Here is a 25,232-nt window from a genome sequence, read left to right on the forward strand (position 1 = left end):
AAGTGTCCACCGCCTCACAAGATCGGACTCTTTGCATCTAGGGATCACACCACCACTGAACTAAAGCCATCCCTGAATGGAGAACAACAATCAGACAGATAGCCATTCGCTAGACAAGGAAGGGAAAATTCTGGCCAAAGACATTCAGGCAAACTTCTACTCTTATGAAAAAAGCCATTATGGGATGCTCAGTGTCTACACAAAACACAAAGAGTCTTAGTTTCTAAGGTCTCCTCCATCAAACCTACACGATTTATCTATCTTTAGAAGGATATAGGGCTGAGCTGATGCAGAAGTCCGGGGCTAAACATCAGTTCTGAAATATCTATCAAGCTGTCACAACCGCGCCAAGAAGGTCTTGTCCATTTGATTCTTTGAAAAAGCAGAGACGTGCAGGTTCATCTTGGGACTGTAGTGGAGGGGATTGCTACTTGTCAGGGTTTGAATGCTTAGAGTCTCTGGCATCCCTGCACACGCGGCTCCTCATCTTTGCAAGGTAAAGAAATGGCATTCCGTGCCATTTGTTGTGGAGGTAGGATCCCTTTTAGAAGAGTCCTTACAAGAAAAAATAGCCCGCCAGACGATGTGTCTGTTCAGCATGGACGCAAGAAATCCCACGGTGCTTTTCATAAAAGGGAGTACATGCTGCTGCTGTTAGCCAGAAACTTTCCTCTCCGCTCTTGCTTGGCATGCTGGCTGCTCACCACCCTCCCATACAGAGGTGGACATCGTTTGGTGGGGAGCTATTATTGGGCTAAATCCTAACATTCTTATGTTACCTCACCTCAGTCCCTGGAAAAATCATGGAGCAGGTCCTCAAAGAATCAATCCTGAAGCACTTGCATGAGAGGAAAGTGATCAGGAACAGCCAGCATGGATTCACCAAGGGAAGGTCATGCCTGACGAATCTAATCACCTTTTATGATGAGATTACTGGTTCTGTGGATGAAGGGAAAGCAGTGGATGTATTGTTTCTTGACTTTAGCAAAGCTTTTGACACGGTCTCCCACAGTATTCTTGTCAGCAAGTTAAGGAAGTATGGGCTGGATGAATGCACTATAAGGTGGGTAGAAAGCTGGCTAGATTGTCAGGCTCAACGGGTAGTGATCAATGGCTCCATGTCTAGTTGGCAGCCGGTATCAAGTGGAGTGCCCCAGGGGTCAGTCCTGGGGCCGGTTTTGTTCAATATCTTCATAAATGATCTGGAGGATGGTGTGGATTGCACTCTCAGCAAATTTGCGGATGATACTAAACTGGGAGGAGTGGTAGATACGCTGGAGGGGAGGGATAGGATACAGAAGGACCTAGACAAATTGGAGGATTGGGCCAAAAGAAATCTGATGAGGTTCAATAAGGATAAGTGCAGGGTCCTGCACTTAGGACGGAAGAATCCAATGCACCGCTACAGACTAGGGGCCGAATGGCTAGGCAGCAGTTCTGCAGAAAAGGACCTAGGGGTGACAGTGGATGAAAAGCTGGATATGAGTCAGCAGTGTGCCCTTGTTGCCAAGAAGGCCAATGGCATTTTGGGATGTATAAGTAGGGGCATAGCGAGCAGATCGAAGGACGTGATCGTCTCCCTCTATTCGACATTGGTGAGGCCTCATCTGGAGTACTGTGTCCAGTTTTGGGCCCCACACTACAAGAAGGATGTGGATAAATTGGAGAGAGTCCAGCGAAGGGCAACAAAAATGATTAGGGGTCTGGAACACATGACTTATGAGGAGAGGCTGAGGGAGCTGGGATTGTTTAGCCTGCAGAAGAGAAGAATGAGGGGGGATTTGATAGCTGCTTTCAACTACCTGAAAGGGGGTTCCAAAGAGGATGGCTCTAGACTGTTCTCAATGGTAGCAGATGACAGAACGAGGAGTAATGGTCTCAAGTTGCAGTGGGGAAGGTTTAGATTGGATATTAGGAAAAACTTTTTCACTATGAGGGTGGTGAAACACTGGAATGCGTTACCTAGGGAGGTGGTAGAATCTCCTTCCTTAGAGGTTTTTAAGGTCAGGCTTGACAAAGCCCTGGCTGGGATGATTTAACTGGGAATTGGTCCTGCTTCGAGCAGGGGGTTGGACTAGATGACCTTCTGGGGTCCCTTCCAACCCTGATATTCTATGATTCTATGATTCTATGTGGGCGACACTCCCATTGAAGTCCCCCAGCGGAAGTGTTGCTTGAGTAAGGACTATGCCATCACCAAGTAAGAACATCAGGATTTGGCTCATTATTACCACTGTCATCTCAGAAGAGGAATGTCCTTCACCTCAGCAAGTGCTAAAGCCAAGGACCAACGACATAAGGCTTCAATTGTCTTTTTCCCTCCAGGATCATGATTGCAGCCCCTGTCTGTTTTCATACACAAACCCAGACAACCTGCAGCTCATTGGGAAAGTTGATTCCCAAAAGCAAAGTAGCAAGGGGAATTTGACAGCGATGCAACATTTCTGCAACCTGGATAAGAAAGCCATCAAGGAAAACAAGGATTCTGGGTTAGACACCCTTCACCAGTACAGCATCAGGTAGGAAGTACTCACCATGGGTGGGTGTGATCTTGTGGTTCTTAGTCAAAGACAGGAGAGTTTTGCCTGAATAAGGACTGCAAGATTTAGCACATTAATCTAATTCACAAAAACACAGGGCCAGACTAGTGAGCAGTTATTCACCCAAGTAACCACATTAACGTCAGAAGGATTACTTGTGCAAGTAGCTTCTTTTTAAATGGGAGTAAAGGCTTCACAATCTGGCATAGGTCAATATCTGAGGTTAAAAATAGGTCAAAGCAATAGCTACATTGGAAGTGACCTCTTTTTTAATCAGTGGGCTCAGTGAAGTGCCATCAATCCTAACCGGAGAGACCTTGGGTCAAATTCAGACCACTTGCATGCATCTGCAACTCTAGTCATTCGGTGGCGTTACTCATATTATCAGGTTTCAGAGTAGCAGCCGTGTTAGTCTGTATTCGCAAAAAGAAAAGGAGTACTTGTGGCACCGTAGAGACTAAAATTTATTTGAGCATGAGCTTTCATGAACTACAGCTCATATTATCAGTACGCTCTATGGTCTGTATTTATGTAAATCTAGTATATATAGGTTTCAGAGTAACAGCCGTGTTAGTCTGTATTCGCAAAAAGATGAATTGAGCTGTAGCTCATGAAAGCTTATGCTCAAATAAATTGCAAAAAGAAAAGGAGTACTTGTGGCACCTTAGAGACTAACCAATTTATTTGAGCATGAGCTTTCGTGAGCTACAGCTCACTTCATTGGATGCATACCGTGGAAACTGCAGCAGACTTTATATACACACAGAGATCATAAAACAATACCTCCTCCCACCCCACTATCCTGCTGGTAATAGCTTATCTAAAGTGATCATCAAGTTGGGCCATTTCCATTAATTGGTTAGTCTCTAAGGTGCCACAAGTCCTCCTTTTCTTCTAGTATATATATGAATTGCCAGTAGATGGCACTCCAATACATAGCACCATTTCTGGGTTTTGTAAAATAAGCTCCATAAAGCTTGGTGTTTGCACTGCAAATGGCTTCCTTTGTGCAGCTCTGTACATCCATTCTTAACTCTTGCTTACACTTGGTCTCAATCTGTCCACTCTCCTAAACTAAGGAGACAGGTCAGTTCTCAGAGTAACTCCAGCACAAAGCTCTTCTGTGCAAGCTGTGCAGCGTTTCTTCCATCCTCTCCACCTGATCCACAGTACACTGGATCAAAACAACTGAGTCATGGACTGATAACCACATTGTAAGGTCACAAACCTGAACTATCCATTTTCCAATACAGCCAAGCCTCCTGATTTGTCAGATGACCAATTTCAGATCATATTTGCAAAGTGTAGCCAACCTGTCTTTCCTACCTGACTGCAGAGTTCATATAGTTCTGATTTGGAATTGGGAATTACGTGGTGTCATTTTTTTTTTTAATTACTCCAGAAAGTGAACCATCTCTGCACCAAAGAGGTGCAGCATAGACAAGGGCAGGGTACATACAGCTACTGTTCTTCTGTCCTGCACTGGACAAGACACCTCCAGGGGTGAGAGGCAATTTCAGACTTCGTGCTGGCCCAGCATATGGTGTCTCTTCTGAGGCAGCTATTGCTTTGGAGGAAGAAAGAGCAGTCAGACTTCTCAGAGATGACTGCTTGGAGTCTAATATTAACGAGCTGAAAACATTCTTTGTTTTTTCTTTGCAAAATTAAGCCAGCAGTGTGTCTGTTTTGGAGGAGATTCCGGCATGACCAAGTTTAGCAGCACTGGTGTAGATGGAGCATTGGTGATCTGGGCCAGACAGGTAATGGACACAAAGAACAAGACCATTTTAATTCTAGATTTGGTATTTTTTGAAAGCCATGGAACAAATGATATAAACATGGGCCATAAACAGGAATAGAAGTTAAAAGGTTAACAATACATTTATTTTAAATGGCAGGGTTTGTATCATTTGAGTGTTTCACTCACACATGCTATCTGAGCAGTAGAATCAGAGAGGTAGAAGAGACTTTTGAGGTCCTGTCTAATCTAGCTCCTGGAAACAAATGCAAAATGCTCCGACAGTATATTCTCTACTGCTTTGTCCAATCTAGTTTTAAGTTTCCCTACTGCCAGTGCTTAATTACTTCCAGGACTGAGCCCTGGCACCTCTAGGCTTGGCAGTTCATAGCCCCAGCACATGGACTGAGGATAGTAAATGGCCTTACGGGTGCTACTAGAAATGCAACATGATGTCTAGGAAGCACTTGAGACAATACTCGCTGTCAGAAAGGGGGAAGATTCTAAACAGTTTTCCCCCCCCCAGCCATCAAAGTGAAGTGTAAGCAGAGAAAAAGTCCCATGGAGTGATGCATTCAGAAACAAACACCACTGGCTTCAAAGCCCCAGGCCTTGATAAAAAGCAGCATAGGGCCTGCTTCTCCACTCACATAACATCAATGTTGCAGCTGATTGAGTCCCTTCACTTCAATGGAGTTATTTCTGATTTACACCAGTGTAAAGTAAGGGCAGGAGAATCAGAGCCACACTTCTATGTATAACGTGTTCTCTTTAGTGTGACTGGTCTTTCTATGTTGACATGCTACAACCGTATTTCTTTACTCATCATCGGAAAGCTAGTAAAATGCAAGCGAGCCAACATTTCCTTCAAGAAATAATCCCAGAAGTAAACGGACGCTGCAAACATCTGTAGCTGAATCCTTCCTGCACCATCAGACGTCTCTTAGGGCAAACATAAAGTCTTCAGCTGCATTACTAAGACTTTGAAAGATTTGAACAATAGAATTGCCTTCATGGCTTTCTCCATTCCATCTCATCTTAGACACATATGGCTTGATTTTCAGGATAAGACATACACAGCTATGTGCAGAAAATTGTTCATTTAATTGTGCATGCATTAAGGGTGACTACACACACCAATCTGGTAATTGTGTCCACAATGGCCAGTTACACATCTGTTGACAATTTGCATACACAGTTGCCTGGCTTTGCATATAGTGTCAGTTATAGGAAAGCCAACAGGTGCAGAGGAACACATGGTTTAGACAGACACATGCTTTAAGAGAGGATTTATTAAAGGAGATATTCTAAAACCAAGTAAAGAGGAGAAGATAGAAGTTGATAAAGTACAAATATGAGCTGAAGAGAAACAGTCAAATGAAAAAGAGTCCCATTCAATTACATCACATGCCGGCACACAACTAAATATTGATAAATTTTATAAGTGCATGTATACAAATTCAAGAAGTCTAAATACTAAGATGGGTGAACTTGTGTGCCTAGTATTAAATGAGAAAACTTGGTGGACTGATGATAATCAATGGGACAAGGTAATACCCGTGAATAAAGTATGTAGGAATGACAGAGTAGGTCGCACTGGTCGGGGAGTGGCACAGCATATGAAAGAAAGCAGAGTCAAATATGGTAAAAATCTTAAATGAATCAAACAGTACATAGAATCTCTATATGCATAGACTGGCCATGCTTGAATAATAAGCGTATAGCAGTAGGAATATGCTACCAACCACCTGACCAGGATGGTGATGGTGATTGTGAAATACTCAGGGAGATTGCAAAGGCTACGGAAAACAGACAACTCAAGAATAATGGGGGAGTTCAACTATCCCCATATTGAGTGGGAACATGTCACTTCAGGATGGAATGCAGAGATTAAATTTCTAGTCACCATTAATGCCTGTTTCTTGGAGAAGCTAGTCCTAGAACCCACAACAGGTGAGGCAATTCTTGATTTAGTTCTAAGTGGCGCACAAGATCTGGTCCAAGAGGTGAATATAGCTGAAGCACTTGGTAATAGCAACCATAACATAATTAAATATAACATCCGGGGGCTGGGGAGGAGGCAGGAATAACAGAGAAACCCACTACAGTAGCATTTAACTTAAAAAAGGGGGACTATGCAAAAATGAGGAGGTGAGTTAAATGGAAATTAAAAGGAACAGTCACAAGAGTGAAATGCCTGCAAGCTGCATGGACATTTTAAAAAAAACACTATAATAGAGGCTCAAACTATATGTATATCCAAATTAGAAAACAGAGGACTAAAAAAATGCCATAATGGCTAAATGGAGTAAAGGAAGCTAGAGAGACAAAAAGACAGCTTTTAAAAGCTGGATGTTCAGTTCCTACTGAGGAAAATAGAAAGGAGCATAAACTCTGGCAAGTCAAGCGTAAAAGTATAATTAGGCAGGCCAAAAGAGAATTTGAAGAGCAACTACCAAAAATCCCCACAAAAACTAACAGCAAAAAAATGTTTAAGTACATCAGAAGCAGGAAGCCTGCCAAATGATCAGTAGGGCCACTGGACAATCGAGGCGCTAAAGGAGCACTCAAGGAAAACAAGGCCATTGCAGAGAAGCTAAAGGACTTCTTTGTATTAGTCTTCATTGCAGAGGTTGTGAGGGAGATTCCACCACCTGAGTCATTCCTTTTAGGTGACAAATCTGAGGAACTATCCCAGATTGAGGTGTCAGTAAAGGAGGTTTAGAAATAAATTGATAAACAGTAATAAGTCGCCAGGACCAGATGATACTCAAGAGTTCTGAAGGAACTCAAATATGAAATTGCGGAATGACTAACTGGTATGTAACCTATTGTTTAAATCAGACTCTATGCCAAGTGACTGGTGCATAGCTATTGTAACGTCAACTTTTTAAAAGGCTCTAGAGGCAATCCTGGCAATTATAAGCTTAAATTCAGAACCAGGTAAATTGGTTGAAACTGTAGTACAGAACAGAATTATCAGACACAAATGAACATGATACGTTGGGGAAGAGTCAACATGGCTTTTGTTAGAAAGAAAGAAAGAAAGAAAGAAAGAAAGAAAGAAAGAAAGAAAGAAAGAAAGAAAGAAAAATCAGGGTGTGACAGGATTGAAGTTGCCTGTAATAATTTGTGAATATTGTGGTTGTTGTAATGTTTACTGTATGCATATGTTGAATTAATTTAATAACAGGATTGTCAGGAAACTCAGGAAAGGGCTGGTGGATACGTATATACGCTCCTCAGCAAACATTTGACAGACAACACAAGCGCCATTCAGTTTGATGCTCTGATGGGACCCTCTGCTGGGCCTGCCATCTGACGGGTTTGATCACAGGGACCCCCTTGGGACTGTCACCTGACATGCTGAAATTACCTCTGAGCCCGTTTTCCTTGCCAGCCTGGGACTTCCAGAACCCTGTCTTGTTGAGCCAGACATGCTGGCCTGCTGCAACACAGACTCATGGTCTGAACCATGCACCCAAAGCTGCAGGCTTTAACTGAAAACCACTCAGCAGATTACCTATCTCCAGCACCCAGACACCCAGCTCCCAATGGGATCCAAATCCCAAATAAATCCGTTTTACTCTGTATAAAGTTTATACAGGGTAAACTCATAAATTGTCCTCCCTCTATAACACTGATAGAGAGATATGCACAGCTGTTTGCTCCCCCAGGTATTAATCACTTACTCTGGGTATATTAATAAACAAAAGTGATTTTATTAAGTAAAAAAAAGTAGGATTTAAGTGGTTTCAAGTAATAACAGACAGAACAAACTAAGTCACCAAGCAAAATAAAACAAAACAAGCAAGTCTAAGCTTAATACATTAAGAAACTGATTACAGGTAGTATCTCACCCTCAGAGATATTCCAATAAGCTTCTTTCACAGACTAGACTCCTTCCTAGTCTGGGCCAAATCCTTTCCTCAGTACAGTCCTTGTTAGTTTCAGCAGATGTCTTAGGTGGTAAACAGGGGTATTCTCATGACTGGGACCCCTTTGTCCTGCTCCACCCCCATTTATAGCTTTGGCACAAGGCAGGAATTTTTTGTCTCTCTGAGTCCCCACCCCGCCTTCCAAATGGAAAAGTACCAGATTTAAGATGGATTCCAGTATCATGTGACATGGTCACATGTCACTGTAAGACCCCAGCCTCCATTCCTGGCCCCCTGGGTACACAGGAAGGTTTGCAAGTAAACAGAGCCATTTACAACCAATTGTCTTAGTCAATGGGAGCCATCAAGATTTTAAACCACCATTAATGGCCCACACTTTGCATAATTACAATAGGACCTCAGAGTTATACTTCATATTTCTAGCTTCAGATACAAAAATAATACATGCATACAAATAGGAGGAATATATTCAGTAGGTTATAACCTTTGTTATGATACCTTACAAGAGATCTTTTGCATAAAGCATATTCCAGTTACATCATATTCACACTCATAAGCATATTTCCATAAAACATATGGAGTGCAATGTCACATGCCAGACCAGTTTCTCCAGCAGCGGCTTGGTCCCTGTGGAAAGGAGAATCTAAGAGTCTCAAAGGGTTTAAAGAGACACATCCAAGGACAGAGACAAGTTTTAGAGAATGAGATCCCAGAGCTTGCTGAGTGGAGCCCTGGGGGAAGTTAGATCTACTGGGGTCCCCGTCAGGAGGAGAGGGAGACTCTAGATAAGAATGCAGTTAGACCTTTTGTTGATTTAAAATCATTTTTTCCTATGCTATGTTTTAAGAAAGCAGGTAGGGTCACTAATCCACTGATCACAAGCTCCCAAAGGGCAGAATGACAGGAACCATACCCAGTCAGACCTGCAGGGTGAGCATGGTTGACACACAGGGTACTGTAGCCCAGCACGCAGGCTAAGAATGGAAGAATCGCATGTTTACACCCAAAGAAAGATAAAGGCTCAACACTGGTGATGGGTATACTCAGAGGCCAGAAAGGAGGCCAAAGTGCTGTTAGCCCTACATCTGTGACACAGCCCCTAATCTCCAAAGACAATCTATCAAAAACCCTTCCCTTAAGTCTGACTCAGCTATGTTTGGTCAGAGTTGGTGGTATTTTCCAACACTCCCTTCATTAAGGCGAGCATAGCATGTCTTCACCACAGAGGTTAAATACTAGCTGTAGGCAGCTAGCTGCAAAGAAGATTGGTCAATACTGTTGCAACAGTGTTGGATGGCAAAATATAAGTATGGTTACAACTTCTATTACACAAGTCTCAGTTGCTCTTGTGGCTGGATTTTAAAAACCTGTCTATGGGTAATTTTACTATTACTACCCCAAACAGCAAGCTTTCAATTATAGGGGCTAATCAGACAAAATTCCTTAAAATAGTCATGACATTCACCTATTCAGGCTCGACTCCTCTTTGGACATTAATATTTCATCAACAAGCACTGCTTGAACTTTATGGACAATAGCAGGTAATACAAGACCAGCTTTTACATTTGATGTTTTTAAAGTGTTTTCCTGCAATTCTCTTAATTTCAACTATTCCCCCTGCTATGTTTGCAAATTAGTTCTACATGACAAAGGTAAAAAAAACTGTACCTGAAGAGGTGGTTTTTAACCCATGAAAGCTTATGCCCAAATAAATTGGTTAGTTTTTTAGGTGCCACAGGGCTCCTCGTTGTTTTTGTGGATACAGACTAACACGGCTACCCCTCTGATACTTGACTACAAAGTTAGTTCAGCCTAAAACATCGCTCAGGGCTGTGAAAAATTTCACTCTCTGTGTGATGTAATGAAGTCAACCTAAGCCCAGGGGTGAAAGTAGGCCAGTACGGGCTGGTATGACGGGCCGGTAAGAAGCTGGTACTGGCCTGTACGCAGCCACGGCAGCGCTTTAACATCAGTGTCCCTTTTGCCTCCCCGTTGGCGGCCCTGCTGGTAGAGGCCCTACCAGCAGGGCCACTGATGGGGCGGGGGGCAAAAGGAGAAGTTGCCCCAAGGCCGGTGATTTAAAAGGGCCCAGGTCTCCCAGCTGCTGGTACCGTGGAAGAAGCCTGGGCCCTTTTAAATTGCCACCAGAGCCCCAGGCGGCGTGGGCCAGGCACCATGGATGGGCTGGCTGGGGGAAGTTGACCCCCCAGCCCTGCCCCTTCTGCTGAAACCCCGCCCCTTCCCGGGGCCTAGAGCCAGGCCCCGGTACCAGTAGGTGTTTCATATTACTTTCACCCCTGCCTAAGCCCCAGTGTAGATACCGCTAGGTTGAGGGAAGAATTCTTCCATCCTTCTGTCGTCACTGTAGTAAGTGTCTACATTGCAAGGCTGCAGCTGTGCCGCAGTAGTGTTCCCAGTGTAGACATACCCTTAATCACTACATTGCATTGTGCATTAGAACCATTTGCCATCAACTTCACTGGGTTGAGGACCAAACCCATGTCAATATGAGCTCAGAAATAGTATTGCTTTGGACTTATTTGTTTTAACAGAAACACTTTCCCTAAAATACACACTTTGCCAGAGACTGATAATTCTGACATGTTTGTGGGTCTTGAATTCTAAAATACTGGAACAAAAGAGATTTCTATAAGAAGGGCCTAGATCCTGTGAAAAGGGATTCATCCAGGTAGATGCTTGTGACCACATGGAGTCCAACCAAATTTGGTGGGACTCTGTGGATCCTATAGCCATAGGATCACAGCCATATCCTATAGCCATATGATCACGTACCTACAACAAATACTCTCATGTTATCCTTACACGTACAGCATTCCCATTGACTTTAGCACTCACATGAGGATTGCTCATCTAATTAAGGATTTGCAGGATCTGCCCTCAAGTTTCAATACACTTGTTTACTTAACCGTTAGTTTAGCTACATTAACGTTGAGAATATTTGTGATTTAGATGCATGTTTTCCTTTTTCTTGGGTGTTTTCTAATTAATAGGCCTGGACCTATATGTGACATGAATAGGTTCATTCCTACATGATTTCAGTAGGACTAACTGCTTGACTAAAGTTATTCACATTGTATGAGTGCTTATGGGATTGGACCACAAGGTTCACAAAACGTTTGACACTTCTACAGCACCTGTCATCCAAGGACTTTAAAGTATTAGGGATTACCTATACAATGGGAAAGGATGATCTTGTTTTAAAGGCAGTGGACTGAGACTCAAGCTCTGGGTTTGATTCTCAGATCTGCCATAGATGTCCTGTGTTTCCTCCATCAAGTTACTTGATCTCTCTGTGCCTTAGTGAAATGTAGATCAAAGTATTACTCCCTTTCCCCTACCCTTTATTTGTCTGGTCTAGTCAGGCCTCATTCCAGCAAAGATATACAATTATGCCTAGAATTACAAACTTCAACTACTCCCATTGACTTTAGAGGGACTACTCAAGGGTAGTAAGTCAAGCCCACACTTCAGTCTTTGCAAGATCAGGAGCTCTTCCAGACCTGGTCTGTCTTACTATACGTTTGTACAGTGCCTAGCACAATGGAGGGACCTGATTTTGGTTGGGACACTAGTAGCTAAAGGCTTGGTGCATGGGGAGGGGAAGGACAGAATTATTCAAATAGTAGAATGGTGTTGTTTAACACTATAGATATAATCCAAGACACTCGTTTTAGCTAGCTGGCAGCCAGGAGGGGCTAGGGCTGTTCCCTCCCTTCCAGCTGTTCCCTGCCCCCAACCCCTCCCCCCCACAGCACATCTGTCAGGACTCCCGTCTGATGCAACCACAACACAACCACGTGGCCATAGGCAGCCGCTCCTCCCCTCTAGCCAATCACAGCCAGCCCTGTTGGCCTAAGGGGCGGAGCGTTCCTCCTTTGCCCCGCCCTGCCCCTCCAGAAAAGCACGCGATTGGCCGATTCCAGGCCAGCGGCGGGCGGGGCGGCTGGTCCGAACGCCCGTTGGCCAATAGGAGGCCTCACGCGCGAGCGCCTGCGCCCGCCCGCCCGCCCGCCCGCCGGGGGCTCCAGCTGTTTTGGTGGCGGCGGCTGGCCGGGGCGCAGCGGCGGCGGCGGAGGAGCCCGGGCCGGCGGGGAGCCAGCGGGGCCGGGGCGTCCGCGCGCCGCCCATGGAGGCCGCGGCGGGGGGTGGCCCGGCCGCGGGGCCCGAGGCGCTGAGCTGCTTCTCCTACAACCAGGACTGCACGTAGGCGCGGCGGGGCCGGGCGGGGCCGGGCGGGGGGGAGGCCGGGGGCGGGCGGGGGACTCGGGGGAGGGGAGAGTGAAGGCCCGAGGCGTGCAGGGGACTCAGTGGAGATGGGAGAGGGAAGGGCGGGAGGGGAGGGGAGAGGAGAGGAGAGGGGAAGAAAAGAGGGAAGGGGGGGGGAGAATGAAGGCCCGAGGCGTGCAGGGGACTCAGTGGAGATGGGAGAGGGAAGGGCGGGAGGGGAGGGGAGGGGAGAGGAGAGGGGAAGAAAAGAGGGAAGGGGGGGGGAGAATGAAGGCCCGAGGCGTGCAGGGGACTCAGTGGAGATGGGAGAGGGAAGGGCGGGAGGGGAGGGGAGGGGAGAGGGGAAGAAAAGAGGGAAGGAGGGGGGGGAGAATGAAGGCCCGAGGCGTGCAGGGGACTCAGTGGCAGATGGGAGGGGAGGGGGGAGGAGGGGAAGAAAAGGGGAGGGGAGGGGAGAATGAAGGCCCAAGGCATGCAGGGGACTCAGTGGAGATGGGAGAGGGAAGGGCGGGAGGGGAGAGGAGAGGGGAAGAAAAGAGGGAAGGAGGGGGGGAGAGAATGAAGGCCCGAGGCATGCAGGGGACTCAGTGGCAGATGGGAGGGGAGAGGGGAAGAAAAGGGGGGAGAGCCAGCCAGGCAGGCTGGGGCACTGGCCCTGACTTGTCCCCAGAGGAGGGGAGGGAGATCCTCCCCGCTTAGCCTGTGGCAGGGCAGCTGCACTGGAAGGGGAACAAAGAGGCAGCTGTGTCTCCCTGGCTGGCTCCTGTACCTGCGGCTTCCAGGCAAAGTCAGGCTGGTCCTGGCAGCCTTGAATCTGGCTAACCAGGCTGGGCTTTAGCTAATTGTTGCTGCCTCTCAGGCTTTCCAGCTTCTGCCAGGTTGCTGCGTCCCAGCAACTCAGTCTCTGGCCCACACAGGAGCAGCTCTTCTGTTGGGGAAGAGTTGGCCCCAGCATTTCAGACCCTGGATACTGAGCTTATAGGAAGGGTCAGTTGTGCCAAAGCTGTCAGGGTTCTGTTGTTGAAGTTTTCTGTACCAATAATATTCATCTGTCCCATGTTTGAGCCTCGGCCCATGGGGATATCTGGCTGTTGGTGTGCAACTTCACTCCAATTCAGCTCTCCTCTTTCCTTCAGTACAAGCAGCCTTACTTCTTGTTGGGCCCAACACAAGAAGTGGTTTGGCTCTATCTTGCAAGGTGCTTAAGTTCTTGCACACTGGAGACAAGGCATTTCATGGGGTTGGGCCCCTTATGCCACCCAATTATTTATATTTCAGCTGAGAGGATAGAAAGTTTAACTCCTCGCACAATATAGCGTGGAGTCGCATCATACACGCATTTAACTTACATAAATTCAACTATACATGCTCGACCAAAAAAAAGATAGAAAAATAACGATTTAAATAGTGTGGGCTGAGCGGGGCTGGCAGCAGGAATCCTGGCCGCCAGGAGCTGGCGGACAGAACCCCAGACAGCAGTGGGCTGAGCCACTCAGCCTGCTGCCGGTCTGAGGTCCTGGCCACGCTGAGCCTGCTGCTGGCCTGGGGTTCCGTCCGCCGGATTCTGCCAGCCGGGATCCCGGCCACCGGCCCCGCTCAGCCCGCTGCCGGCTGAGTGAACGGAACCCCAGGCCGGCAGTGGGCTCAGCGCGGCCGGAACCCCAGACTGCAGGGATCAAAGTAAAATTTTTCTCTTACCAGGAAGGGGCAGGGCCTCAGGCGGAAGGGGTGGGGCTAGGGGGTCAGCATCCCCCGCTAGCCTGCCCATCTCACATCACACTTCCTGCTTTACCAATTTGTGCTTTCCTCACTTAGTGTCACTGTTGTGCATTCAGGGCTCGGCTGGTCATAAGCTACATTGATGTTAACTGTGAAGAGCTGTAATGGCAACATCTGGATGCCTATAGAGATGATGTGAGCCTTAGTTTATGCCTCTGCTTTTTTTGTTAGAGCCCTTCAGTGCACATCTCTTGGCAAAATGGGCATTTAAATAGTTGTTCAGCTATGAACTATTTCTTGGCAAGATGACTTGTGTGGTAGCAAGCTAAGTGACGCTTCCATCGGGTGATCTCACTGCTTTACAAGGCAGGGTGCATGCTATGTCCAGTTTACAGATAGGGAAACCTAGGCACAGCAAGTGTCTCTGCCAACTTCACCTAACGAGTTAAATATCGGGGCTGAAATAAAGCCTTGGTCTGACCGTCTGCTTCCGTAGCCACTAGGCTTGAGCATAGTCTCCAATACATTTTAGAAGAGGCAAAATGTGAACAGTATTCTTCCTAATATTTAATAATCCATCTCAACCCTGAGTCTTCCTAAGTAGCTGAAAACTATTGCAAATACAGCTTTGTAGTTTTGCAGGAGTGGGGAGGTAGGTTTTCCTAGTGGTTTAATCCAGCAGTGGATGTATTCTTATGCATAGGTAATTATGGAAAACAGAATGTGTTCTATAGTTGCTAGAACAGTAGCTTGCTGGAGAACTGAATTATCTATTCTGCAGTTAACTGGATATCTGCCATCAAGGGCAGGCCTGTGGTTCTTGGTAAATGTCTGGTACCAATCACCAATAGCTGTCCCTGTACGGGGAACCCCCAAAGAGGGAGCTTTATTGGCAGTTCTTCTAAAAAGTAGCTAGCTCCATTAAATAGTGTCAAATACAGTTTTGCTTAACCTATGGTTTCTGTCTACAAGAGAGCAACTTTTACTGGATCCTTGGGTGGTCACTTAACAGAAGTTTCACTTTAAGAGACATGGGCTGCGTTCTACTAGTTCACTTGCCCTTTACTACAAGACCAAAGTCAGTTGCTAAGATATCCTTATTTATGTACTCAAAGGTATAGGTACCAATATTTCTACAGAGATTTTGAAAGAAAGAGAGTTCTGTTACGTTTGCACTGTTATCTTACATTTCCAATTACTAAGTATTTGAACAAAGAGTGCTTTGATGGAATTGGTGATGTGCTTCTGGTTTGGCGACACTGAAGAGTGCTAAAGTACAAATACTTCACTGTTCTCCCTTGGTCTGTGATGTTCTAAACTGGTTGCTGATTTAAACTTAGGCCTGGTCTACACTACTGGGGGGGATCGATCTAAGATATGTTGACTTCAGCTATGCTATTCTCGTAGCTGAAGTTGCATATCTTAGATCGAATTAGAATCGCTTACTTAGCCTCCTCGTGGCGCGGGATCGACGGCTGCCGCTCCCCCGTCGGCTCCGCTTCCGCCTCTCGCGCTGGTGGAGTTCTGGAGTCAACAGCAGAGCAATCGGGGATCGATTTATTGCGTCTACTGTAGACGCGATAAATCGATCCCCAGTAGATCGATCACTACCCGCCAATGTGGGTAGACGTGGCCATAGATGTTGACAATTACTATAGTCAAGATCTGGCTAGAGCAAGTCTGCATGGAAAGAATAAGCCACCACTTTGCACACATACACTTGTGTCTCATCATCTTTCTTGGTGTCCTGGAGGCAGCAATCAAACCAGCGAGGCCTACACAGCCCCTGCCAAAACTCCAGTATTTCTAGACAGACATTTAAAGACAGTCTCTCAGCTTAGATGCATTGGAGTCAGAGAAGGGTCTTGCTTCTGCTGGGTAGAAGTCATTATTGGTAGCCTAACAAGTGTATTATTCCCTTTCCCTCTCCCTAGCAGGCTTTGGAGATTTTTGTATGTATGGAAGTTCCCACACAGCTTTAGTAATGATGCTCAAGTTAATATAGTTGATAGTTATTAACTTCTCAAGGAAGTTAGTAGGGACTTCAGTTTAAAAGCCAGATGGTGGGATATGGCCCCAGTATATGTCAGTTTTTCCTGCTGTGATATAGGACTATTGAACCCTCTTAGGGTATTCTGCAATTTAATTAACATTTATAAAGCTGTCAGCCTCACATGCAAATTGCTATTAAGACACCTTGTTGTGTGCACCCAACAGTCAGATAAGAACCCCAACTACTGGGGTGGACAGTTATATCTGTTTTGCATTGAAATTTGCATATATGACCAGGGGAGTTGCTCCCTGTAATTGATGCATTGTATCAGGATCTACTAATTTAATTTTCTATGATACTCAGTGGTTTCAAGGTTAGAGCAATACACTGTAAACTAATTAGCGCAAATTTTCTCTCTTGCAGCTCCCTGGCAATTGGAACCAAAACTGGATACAGACTTTTCTCCCTAAGTTCTGTGGAGCAGCTGGACCAAGTCTATGAAAACAGTAAGTCTGTTCTCGATGCAGCAGCATATTGGATGATAATAGGCTTTAGTTTGTATTACTGCACTTCTGATCTGCCTCAAAGGAGCAACTCCATGTGGTTAGCTTTCCTGCTGTAGCACAGATGGCATCTGCCTCGACCGTATCCTCACTGGAGTAGAGCTGTGCTAGTTACAGCTATGTTTAAAGGGACATTGTCAGGTTTAAAAAAAAAAGAAACAAGTCAATTGGAAACACATTCTGACTTATATGACTAATACCATTGTAGGTTATTAGACCTGAGCATTTAAGAGACAATTCACTTTTCACTATTAGGTTGTTAGTTCACGCTTTCCATTATTCAGACTGAATGAAGTGTAGACGCTAGTCAGTCTTGCTTTCTGGTAATTTCATATCTCCATTCTTATAGGTTAGCTCAATACAACTGTGTTTGAGTTGCAGACACAAGAAGACTTAAATGCAAATACTTTCGTTAGGATCAGTAAGTTTTAGACACAAAACTTCAGCCTTCTACCTCATCTGCAAGGGGCTTGACTCTGTTGAGCAGCTTTTTTGTTGCCAAACTGTATATAATGCAGTATTGTTTGCTAAACTCAGACTACATTATAGGTTAGATTTTAAAAAATGCTCTAACCTAGATGCTCTGCTAAAGCCCTTTAACCTTGTTAGAACACAATTTAGCCTTATGCATACTGATCTGCCAAATAGTGTTGATTCACAGCCAACTTGGTTTAAGACCTTGAAGTCCTGCATAGGTCACCTGAGGCCCTTTGTCAAATTACACTATTTTGTCAACCAGATTGGGGGTCACCTACTAGAAACATGGTAGTCCCAACAGACAGAGAGAGATTTTAGTCTCACAGCACAGCTGGAACCACACAGGGTTCCTGAAACAGGCTATAATCATGGATTTCTGCAGCCTTCGGGAACACTGTTTGGTTCCACTAACAGTGGCAACTGGAAGAGTGTTTTAATACAACAGTGTAGTCTGTGATGCTAACAGGGTCCCCAAAATGGTATAAGTGACACTGTACAAGAGACCAGGAGCACAGGCTGGCTGGCATACTTTAGGGGGACAATCCTGATCCACACTAGTTAGAGAGCCCATACTAGAATATTGTTATCTCCAGAGTTGCCTGTTGTTTTTACACCCCACTTAAAATATTGTAATCCAGGTCAAGCACAAGAATAGCATTTAAACAAGATTGGAGCTAGCACAGGTCTGCCCGCAGCATGGGTCAGTGCAGGGATCATGTAGAAAATTCGCTGCCTGCAGCTGGAGTGAAAAAGGAGGCACTTCTCCCAGGTTATCTGGGTGTACTGAGGAGGAGGGGTTGTGGTGCTAAGAGAAAGAGCCCTCTTTATTTAGAGAAAGTCAACCAAAGTACCATGATGGCCCATGGCCACTGTGGGGTTGGGGAGGAAGAGATATCCTGTGCCTTATCTTCCTTTAGGCCATCCCTTTCCTCAGGGAGCCCAGGACAGTGCAGCATGTAGTTACAGGAAATAACAGACCATGCCCTGCTTGTCTCCTGCCTCAGGGAGTCCTGATCTGTCCCCTCACAGATTCATCTCTTCCCCTGTAAGGAGCTTCTCTAGCTCCCTCCCAGGACATGTATTTCCCTGGATTAAGGTAAACACCTAGGAGGCAGGGCTCATTCCCTGCTATATCCTGTTCCCTCCTGATTAACTACAGCTGGAGGGCCCAAATGCAGGTATTTCAGGCACTAAGTTCCTGTCTCCAAAGGAAAGACCAATTAACCCTTTCCTGTCTGGGCCCGGTGCACACCCCATCAGAAGGCCTAGATGCAGCCATGCCAAGGAAGGGTAATTGTTAATAAAAGCAGAACTGTCATGACTAAGCACTTAACCCTTCAGCTCCTGAGCTAGGCACAATGCATGGGGGATTTTACTCTTAAAGAACCAGACCCAAGATAAAAATATCCTTCTCACTTTCTTTTGGCTGAGCAGATGAAATCCTGGATGTTTACATCGTGGAGCGCCTCTTCTCCAGCAGCCTGGTGGTCGTGGTAAGTCACACCAAGCCTCGGCAAATGAACGTCTATCACTTCAAAAAAGGGACGGAGATCTGCAACTATAGCTATTCCAGCAACATCCTGTCCATCCGGCTGAATCGGCAGGTAAGGGCATCGATTACTTGTGCATTAATAGTCAACTAAGTCTAAACACAATAGGCTTGACTCTGCCCACACCTCGCTCTGGTTTTAGATCGTTCTTGCTCCATTGACTTCTATGGGGTTATACCCTCTTCCTTTAGCCTTATGCTCTCCTCTGTGCAAAAAGGAGAGGTCAGAGAGGTACTTTCATACCCACTGGTACCCACAGGTGATCTACATCTTGAACTGCTTTAGCCCTTAGACTCTGTCACTCAGTTACATCCACTTAACAATACATAACTTGTATCCCCTCTGAATATGGCTCAGGCATGTCCCTTAGTGAAATGTATGTTTTAAATACATTCCTTCCTACATTTCCTTACAATAACTCCATGTGGGATGGGATGCTATGTGATGGCAAAATGTTGCTGGTGAGCTTTAAATTGGAAGATGATAAATTAGCTACACTCAGTTTACACAGCAGTAAACACTTAAACGCAGCTGTTCCGATTAAACAAAATCGCATGCTCCAAAGGCATGTAAACTTTTTTTCTACCACATCTTCTCCCTGGATGATGTGCTCTGGCTTCTGACCTACAGTGGCATCTTTGTCACAGATAACATAGTCAAAGTTAATAACACAAGCCTGGGTGTAATTTGAACTTTGCCTAAAGGCTGATGTCTCAAATAGCATCCATCAGCAGCTCATAGCCTCGCTGTGTTTTTTAAAAGTGTAGCTAGCACCTGAGTCATGCTGAGGAAAGCTTTGAATCATAGAAGATCAGGGTTGGAAGGGCCCTCGGGAGGTCATCTAGTCCAAACCCCTGCTCAAAGCAGGACCAATCCCCAACTGAATCATCCCAGCCAGGGCTTTGTCAAGCCTGACCTTAAAAACTTCAAAGGAAGGAGATTCTACCACCTCCCTAGGTAACGCATTCCAGTGCTTCACCACCCTCCTAGTGAAAAAGTTTTTCCTAATATCCAACCTAAACCTCCCCCACTGCAACTTGAGACCATTACTCCTTGTTCTGTCACTGCTGCACTTATGTGTCCTATCAGCTCTCTGTTGTTGGTTTTTTTTGGATGTAAAGTCTTCTTTTTTCCATAATCTCTTCCAAAAGACATTATCGGTTATAAAGAGTGGAGTATATTACAATACAAAAATAAACAGACTGTATAATTGTATATAATCAGCCATTTCTAGGTTAGCAATAGTGAAATCTGCAGTAAGCATCTCCAACAGGCAAGCCCTGTCTTGAGTTTCTAGTAAAGTTTTGTATGATCATGGGCTTCCTATAGCTTGTGCTATACTGTAATTAACTTTGTACTAAATTAATTTCTTCACTGAAGTGTATTGTGGCAGGTAAGAGGATCTGGTAAAATCATCGCTTCCTTTTGAGTTCTAATTTATGTATTGCAAATTTCAGTGTAGTTCTAGGAGCCTACCGTTCAGTTTGGTGGTGTTTACTCCCCTGTGCAGTCTCATGGGCCAGAAGGATTCCATGGAGGAAGGATGGTACAGTGGTTAGGGCACTGGCTTGGGACTTGGGAGACCCAGGTTCATTGCAAGTCACTTGGTCTCCCTGTGCCTTAGTCTCCTAGCTATCAATTGGGAGTAATTGCACTGTCCTGTCTCCTGCGGGGGTTATGAGCATAAAGACGTTAAAGATGGAGGTGCTCAGACACATGGATAGATGGTGTAAGTGTCAAACACGAATATGAGGGAAGAGCTGCATTATTCTAGTGATAAGGTCACTGTCCTGAGAAGCGAATGCTCTAGCCCAGGTGGATGCAATACAAAATGGTTATGACCCAGCCCTGGAGAACAGACAGTACCAGGTCAGCACAGGAGAAATAAGCAAAAGGGAGTTTTGAAGGCAAGGGAGGGTACTTGTCACATGGGATGAGAGCTGTTCTATACCTAGGGAATGAGAACGCACACCCTCTCGTGCTTGCCATTAGGCATAACTGTTTATTTCATATCAGCTGTCATTAAAATGTGTATATAGTGTTGTAGCCATGCTGGTTCCAGATGTTAGGGAGACAAGGTGCTGAGGTAGTATTTTCTGTTGGACCAACTTCTGTTGGTGAGAGAGAGAAACTTTTGAGCTTGCACAGAGCGCTTCAAAGAGCTTGTCTTTGAAAGCTTGTCTCTGTCACCAAGAGAAGTTGGTCCAATAAAAGATATTACCTCCCCCACCTTGTCTCCTAAAAATGTGTGTGAAGCAGATTCATCTAGACTGTTTGCAGGATGCTATATGACAGAATCGCTGGCTCACCCAAATATCTGAGAGAGCGTGCACAAAAAAGTCTCTAAATACTGGAGACAAGGTGGCCCAGATCCCCCATCATGAATGCATTTTGTTTCCATGCATTGCACTGTGAAATCAGTACAACCTGGGCCAAATTTATCTGTGGTGTAACTCTGACTTCAGGGGACTAATCTAGCCCCTCTTGCGAGTTAATCTGGTGGAGATCAGGTTATGCATTCACTATGTTACTCTGAAAACGCTTGTCTTGGATTTGAGTATGGAAACCATACTGCACTGGAGAAAGTCCATCGTAGTGTAAAACCCATCCAAGTCAGAGAATCGCTGTCAGCCGTGGAAGTTTAAATAAGAAAAGCTCTCTTTGGGCAAACAGTTTTGTCTTTTTTGGTTTGATCTCTTAGTGGAAAATCTTTGTTATTCATACTGAAGAATCCATTTGAATTAGACTCTCAGTTGCTGTTGATTCATGGAAACACTTTGTTTCCAACCCTTTTATTACTTGTACGTGGTGAAAAACAAGATTTTTTTTTTTTTATTATTATGCTGGAGCAGGGGCTTGTGCTTTTGACTAGTGAGAAGCAGCCTTCATATTTTAATGAAAATTCCCTGTGTTTTCCTTGGATCTCTTGGCTGCAGTCCTGCTGCCGAATCCTTTTGATGTACTTAACAGAAGGACCCTCGTTCCTTCTCAGTGTGCAGGTCAAGATAACTAGTCTGTTTGTTGGTATCTAAATGAAAGCGTAGAGGAAAGTGCCATGGAGCAGTAAGCAACAGAAGTGATACATTCTACAGAATGTACGTTGTATTGATTATAGTTCCATCTCTCACCCCAGGAATTACTATGCACAGTTCTAAGGCACCATCCCCCAGCATCTGAGCAAGACGTACAAATGCCTCCACTAGCTCCTCATCTGTTTCAGCCGCTCAAACCTGCCCTTCTTGGGCCCAACTCTCCATTACTTGCCTCTTGTGCAGTGCTTTACACCAGTGCAAAGGGGGGGGCAAACACTCCCACTCTCATCTGATTGCATTTGATGCTGGTGTTAATGACAGCTCAAGGGGCAGAGCAATGGAGAATTAGGCCTTTTGTCTGAAACTCTCCGTGGACTTGTTCAGGCCTCCCTCCCTGCTCCCACTGCTCACCTGGTGTCTGCCTTCCTAGGATCTTGTTCTTCTTGGTATGGGAAATTTCTCATCCGGAGCTCCTGTCACCTGAAACAGCTTTGTTGTATTTCTGCCCCTCAGACGCTCCATCTCTCATCTGAAAACCTATTTGCATTCTCCCCCAGGCACATACGTCTCTCCCTCTGCTTCTCTCTGCCTGTATATCAGCAGCATTGTATTGTAGAACTCTGTGAAGCCTTGAGACGCCTTTTTATACCATACACTTAACACGCTTTATTTTCAAGTCTCCGTTATAAAGTCGAGAGCTGTTCTTTTGGAAAGTGCCATTGAAATTATGCTAAACGCATGCCTCCCTGGAAATCCTAAATGGTTTTGGGAAACAAAGTACTGGCTGCTGTGGTTAGCAGGAATAGAAGCTTCTCTTATAAGAAGGCTTTGATTTCAAGTAGCATTGGTTGAGCCTGTAGTTATACACCAAGGCCAAGGTTTTCAAGCATGGGTGTCTAAAGTTAGTCACTGAAATCCCATATGTAGCCCTTAAATAAGTGGCCTGATGGCCAAAGGGATGGAAGCACCTGCCGCTGCAGGCACCCTGGTCTGAAGGTTCGGGTCTGGTCTTTTAGTGCCAGGTTTTCAGAGAGGCTGAGCACCTGCCATTTCCACTGATGCTGGGGGGAGCTGCAGGTGATCAATGCTTCTGAAAATAGGCCCTCAGCTGCCCAGAGCTCCCTCTCCCTTACTTCTCAGTGCAGAATACCTTGGTGACAAATGTCTGATTACAGTGCCACTGTTTTGAGGCTCAGTGCTGCGTAATCAGGGCCCTAACGTTAACATCATGACCACACTAGATACAGCTCTGGGGAATTCCTGTGTTCCTTGCCATCAGTATTGCGAGTGGCTTCAGGCTAGGTGGGTGAATGGACGAACAGCACAATCAGATGGAGATGGTGCAGATCACATTAGCTGTCATTCCCTATCCTACTGCCAACATAAAGTGTTTCTCCTCTGTTGTTCCCACTGAGCAAATCAGCCACCCTGCAATGTGTGTCCCCTGGTTGGAACTTGAATGCCGGCCCACGGCTTGGCTATGCCATAGACCAGGGGTCTCCAAACTTTTTGAATTGTGCACCCCCAGGGCCAGCTCTGGGGAAGCAAAATAAAAAAGAGCTGCCACCGGCCTGCCGCCCAGGACGGTGCGGGGGGAGGAGCCAGCCTGTCGGTGGCACTTCTTCGGTGCGCGTCTCCTGCTGTGCACCCCCAGGGATGGTCTTGCACACCCCACTTTGGAGACCGCTGTCATAGATAGCCCTGGAGCGGGAAGCAGAAGATAGATTGTGTTCCCTGATTCTGAGTTAGATGGCATCCACGAGTGGCAGGCACTTCTTTTGGAAGTGGTGGGAGCCTCATCGCTTGGACATTTTCAGCTAGATTGGACAAAGTTAGAGTGAGTGTATTGTAGGGAGCAAGGCCACGCTGTGGAGGAAATAGACTAGAAAGGATCTAATACCCTCTTTACAATCATATAAATTAAAGGGGAAAGTGTCCTGCTACTAAAGAAGCCACAAAGAGAAATGTTAAAAGGAAAAGCATGGTTTGGGTGGGGAAGGAATGAAACTCTGTGGTATTATGAGACCACTGGCTGCACCCAGATAATTCCTAGCATTCCCACAGCACTGTACATTTGCAAGTGCTCTTTAAAATCAACTCTCTCATAAAGTCAAGTCAAAAAAGATTAGGGGGTGTAATCTTGGTTCCAAATGCAGGCAGTTCTTTGCAGCCATGTGGTGTAAAACCGAGGGCTTCTCAATTGCAACGGATTTGAGAGGAAGATCTTCGTCTCTCTGATCCATTTTGGAGTTCAGAGATGCCTGGTAACTCTCTGATTGCAAGGGCCTGAGTGAAAGTGTGAACTTCTCTGTGAAAGACAAATGTAACTGCACCTGCTGACATGTTTTGTGTGTATAGGGGGAGGGTTAACAAGTTGTGGTTGTGTACCTGTCGACTGTTTTGTTGCAGAGGCTGATTGTTTGCCTGGAGGAGTCAATTTATATTCATAACATTAAGGACATGAAGCTTTTGAAGACAATCCTGGATACCCCTCCAAATGCAACAGGTAAGTAAAGGAGATCTGATCAAAGGAAACTAATGACAAGCCAGGTGTTCTGCAGAGAGCTCCACAGATCTGAAACTTCACTGTAAGAATTTAAATCAAGTCAGTGTCAGCATTCTTACTAATGTATTTAGTTTAGCATGTAGAATCCAGAAATGCACTGAAGAGAGTAAATATCAGCAGTGATCTGTACGTGTGAGAGGAGCCTTGTCCCAGCAATGTAGAGCTGGGGGAGCGGGAACCAGGGGTGGAGAGGGTGCACAGCTGAATGGGTGAACTGCACCAAGTTACAAGGAAATAACTTCATTGAAGGACTCTGGCAACACTGCTAGGACTCGGTCTAACTGCATTTATCTCACTGCAATACTCTTGTTGTAGATTGTATAATACATGGCTGCCTTTAAATTCCCAAACATGGGTTGGCTACGATCGACACTCTGATGTGAGTTATGGTAAAAGGAAAGGGATTTTGTTCTCCAAGTATTAGGTTTTTAGCTGAGGACCTTAAAAGTACAGGATGCATGTATAACTGACATGTCTGACTGCTCTAACCTCAGGATCCAGCCTACACCAAAATCTCTTCCATAGCTGACCTCCAACAGGCAACATTCTGTCTCAAGCAACCACTTAAAAGTATCCCTAAAATTCCCAGCATAATTTACTTCAGCCGTACAATCAGATGGCCCTGACATGCTCCTCTCCCACATCTTAACCTTCCTGGAGTTTGCCTTTATTTTTAGATAAAGTCACAAAGTCTTAAGGTAGGACCATACTTAGACTTCACCCCACGAGATCCTTCCTGAATGGGAGGATTAGAATTTCTCCCTTCAGGACTTCCTGCTCTTTCTTCTGTCTTACTTCAGATATGCTCCCAGCCTTTTGTGTTTCTGTGCAAATGAGACCCAGCTGCTTTTGCTGCCAGGGTGAGTCAGCAGAATAGCTCTGTATCTCCACACAGGGTCATGTAGCT

At 45.4% G+C, this 25,232-nt stretch overlaps 1 protein-coding gene across 3 annotated transcripts in view; it reads left to right on the plus strand.

Annotated features, from left to right (window-relative positions):
* The first annotated feature begins 12,265 nt into the window (after nt 1-12,265).
* The window catches only part of WIPI1 (WD repeat domain, phosphoinositide interacting 1), a 32,223-nt gene continuing 19,256 nt past the window's right edge, over nt 12,266-25,232 (plus strand). For all 3 annotated transcript variants that reach the window (XM_048819215.2, XM_048819216.2, XM_048819214.2), the window contains exons 1-4: nt 12,266-12,401; nt 16,561-16,643; nt 18,612-18,781; nt 24,169-24,265. In XM_048819215.2, coding sequence (XP_048675172.1) covers nt 12,325-12,401; nt 16,561-16,643; nt 18,612-18,781; nt 24,169-24,265 — 427 coding nt within the window. In that variant the 5' untranslated portion in view covers nt 12,266-12,324. The remainder of the gene's footprint in view (nt 12,402-16,560; nt 16,644-18,611; nt 18,782-24,168; nt 24,266-25,232) is intronic.

The sequence above is a fragment of the Caretta caretta genome, chromosome 14, assembly GCF_965140235.1.
Source record: "Caretta caretta isolate rCarCar2 chromosome 14, rCarCar1.hap1, whole genome shotgun sequence".
Lineage (NCBI taxonomy): Eukaryota > Metazoa > Chordata > Testudines > Cheloniidae > Caretta > Caretta caretta.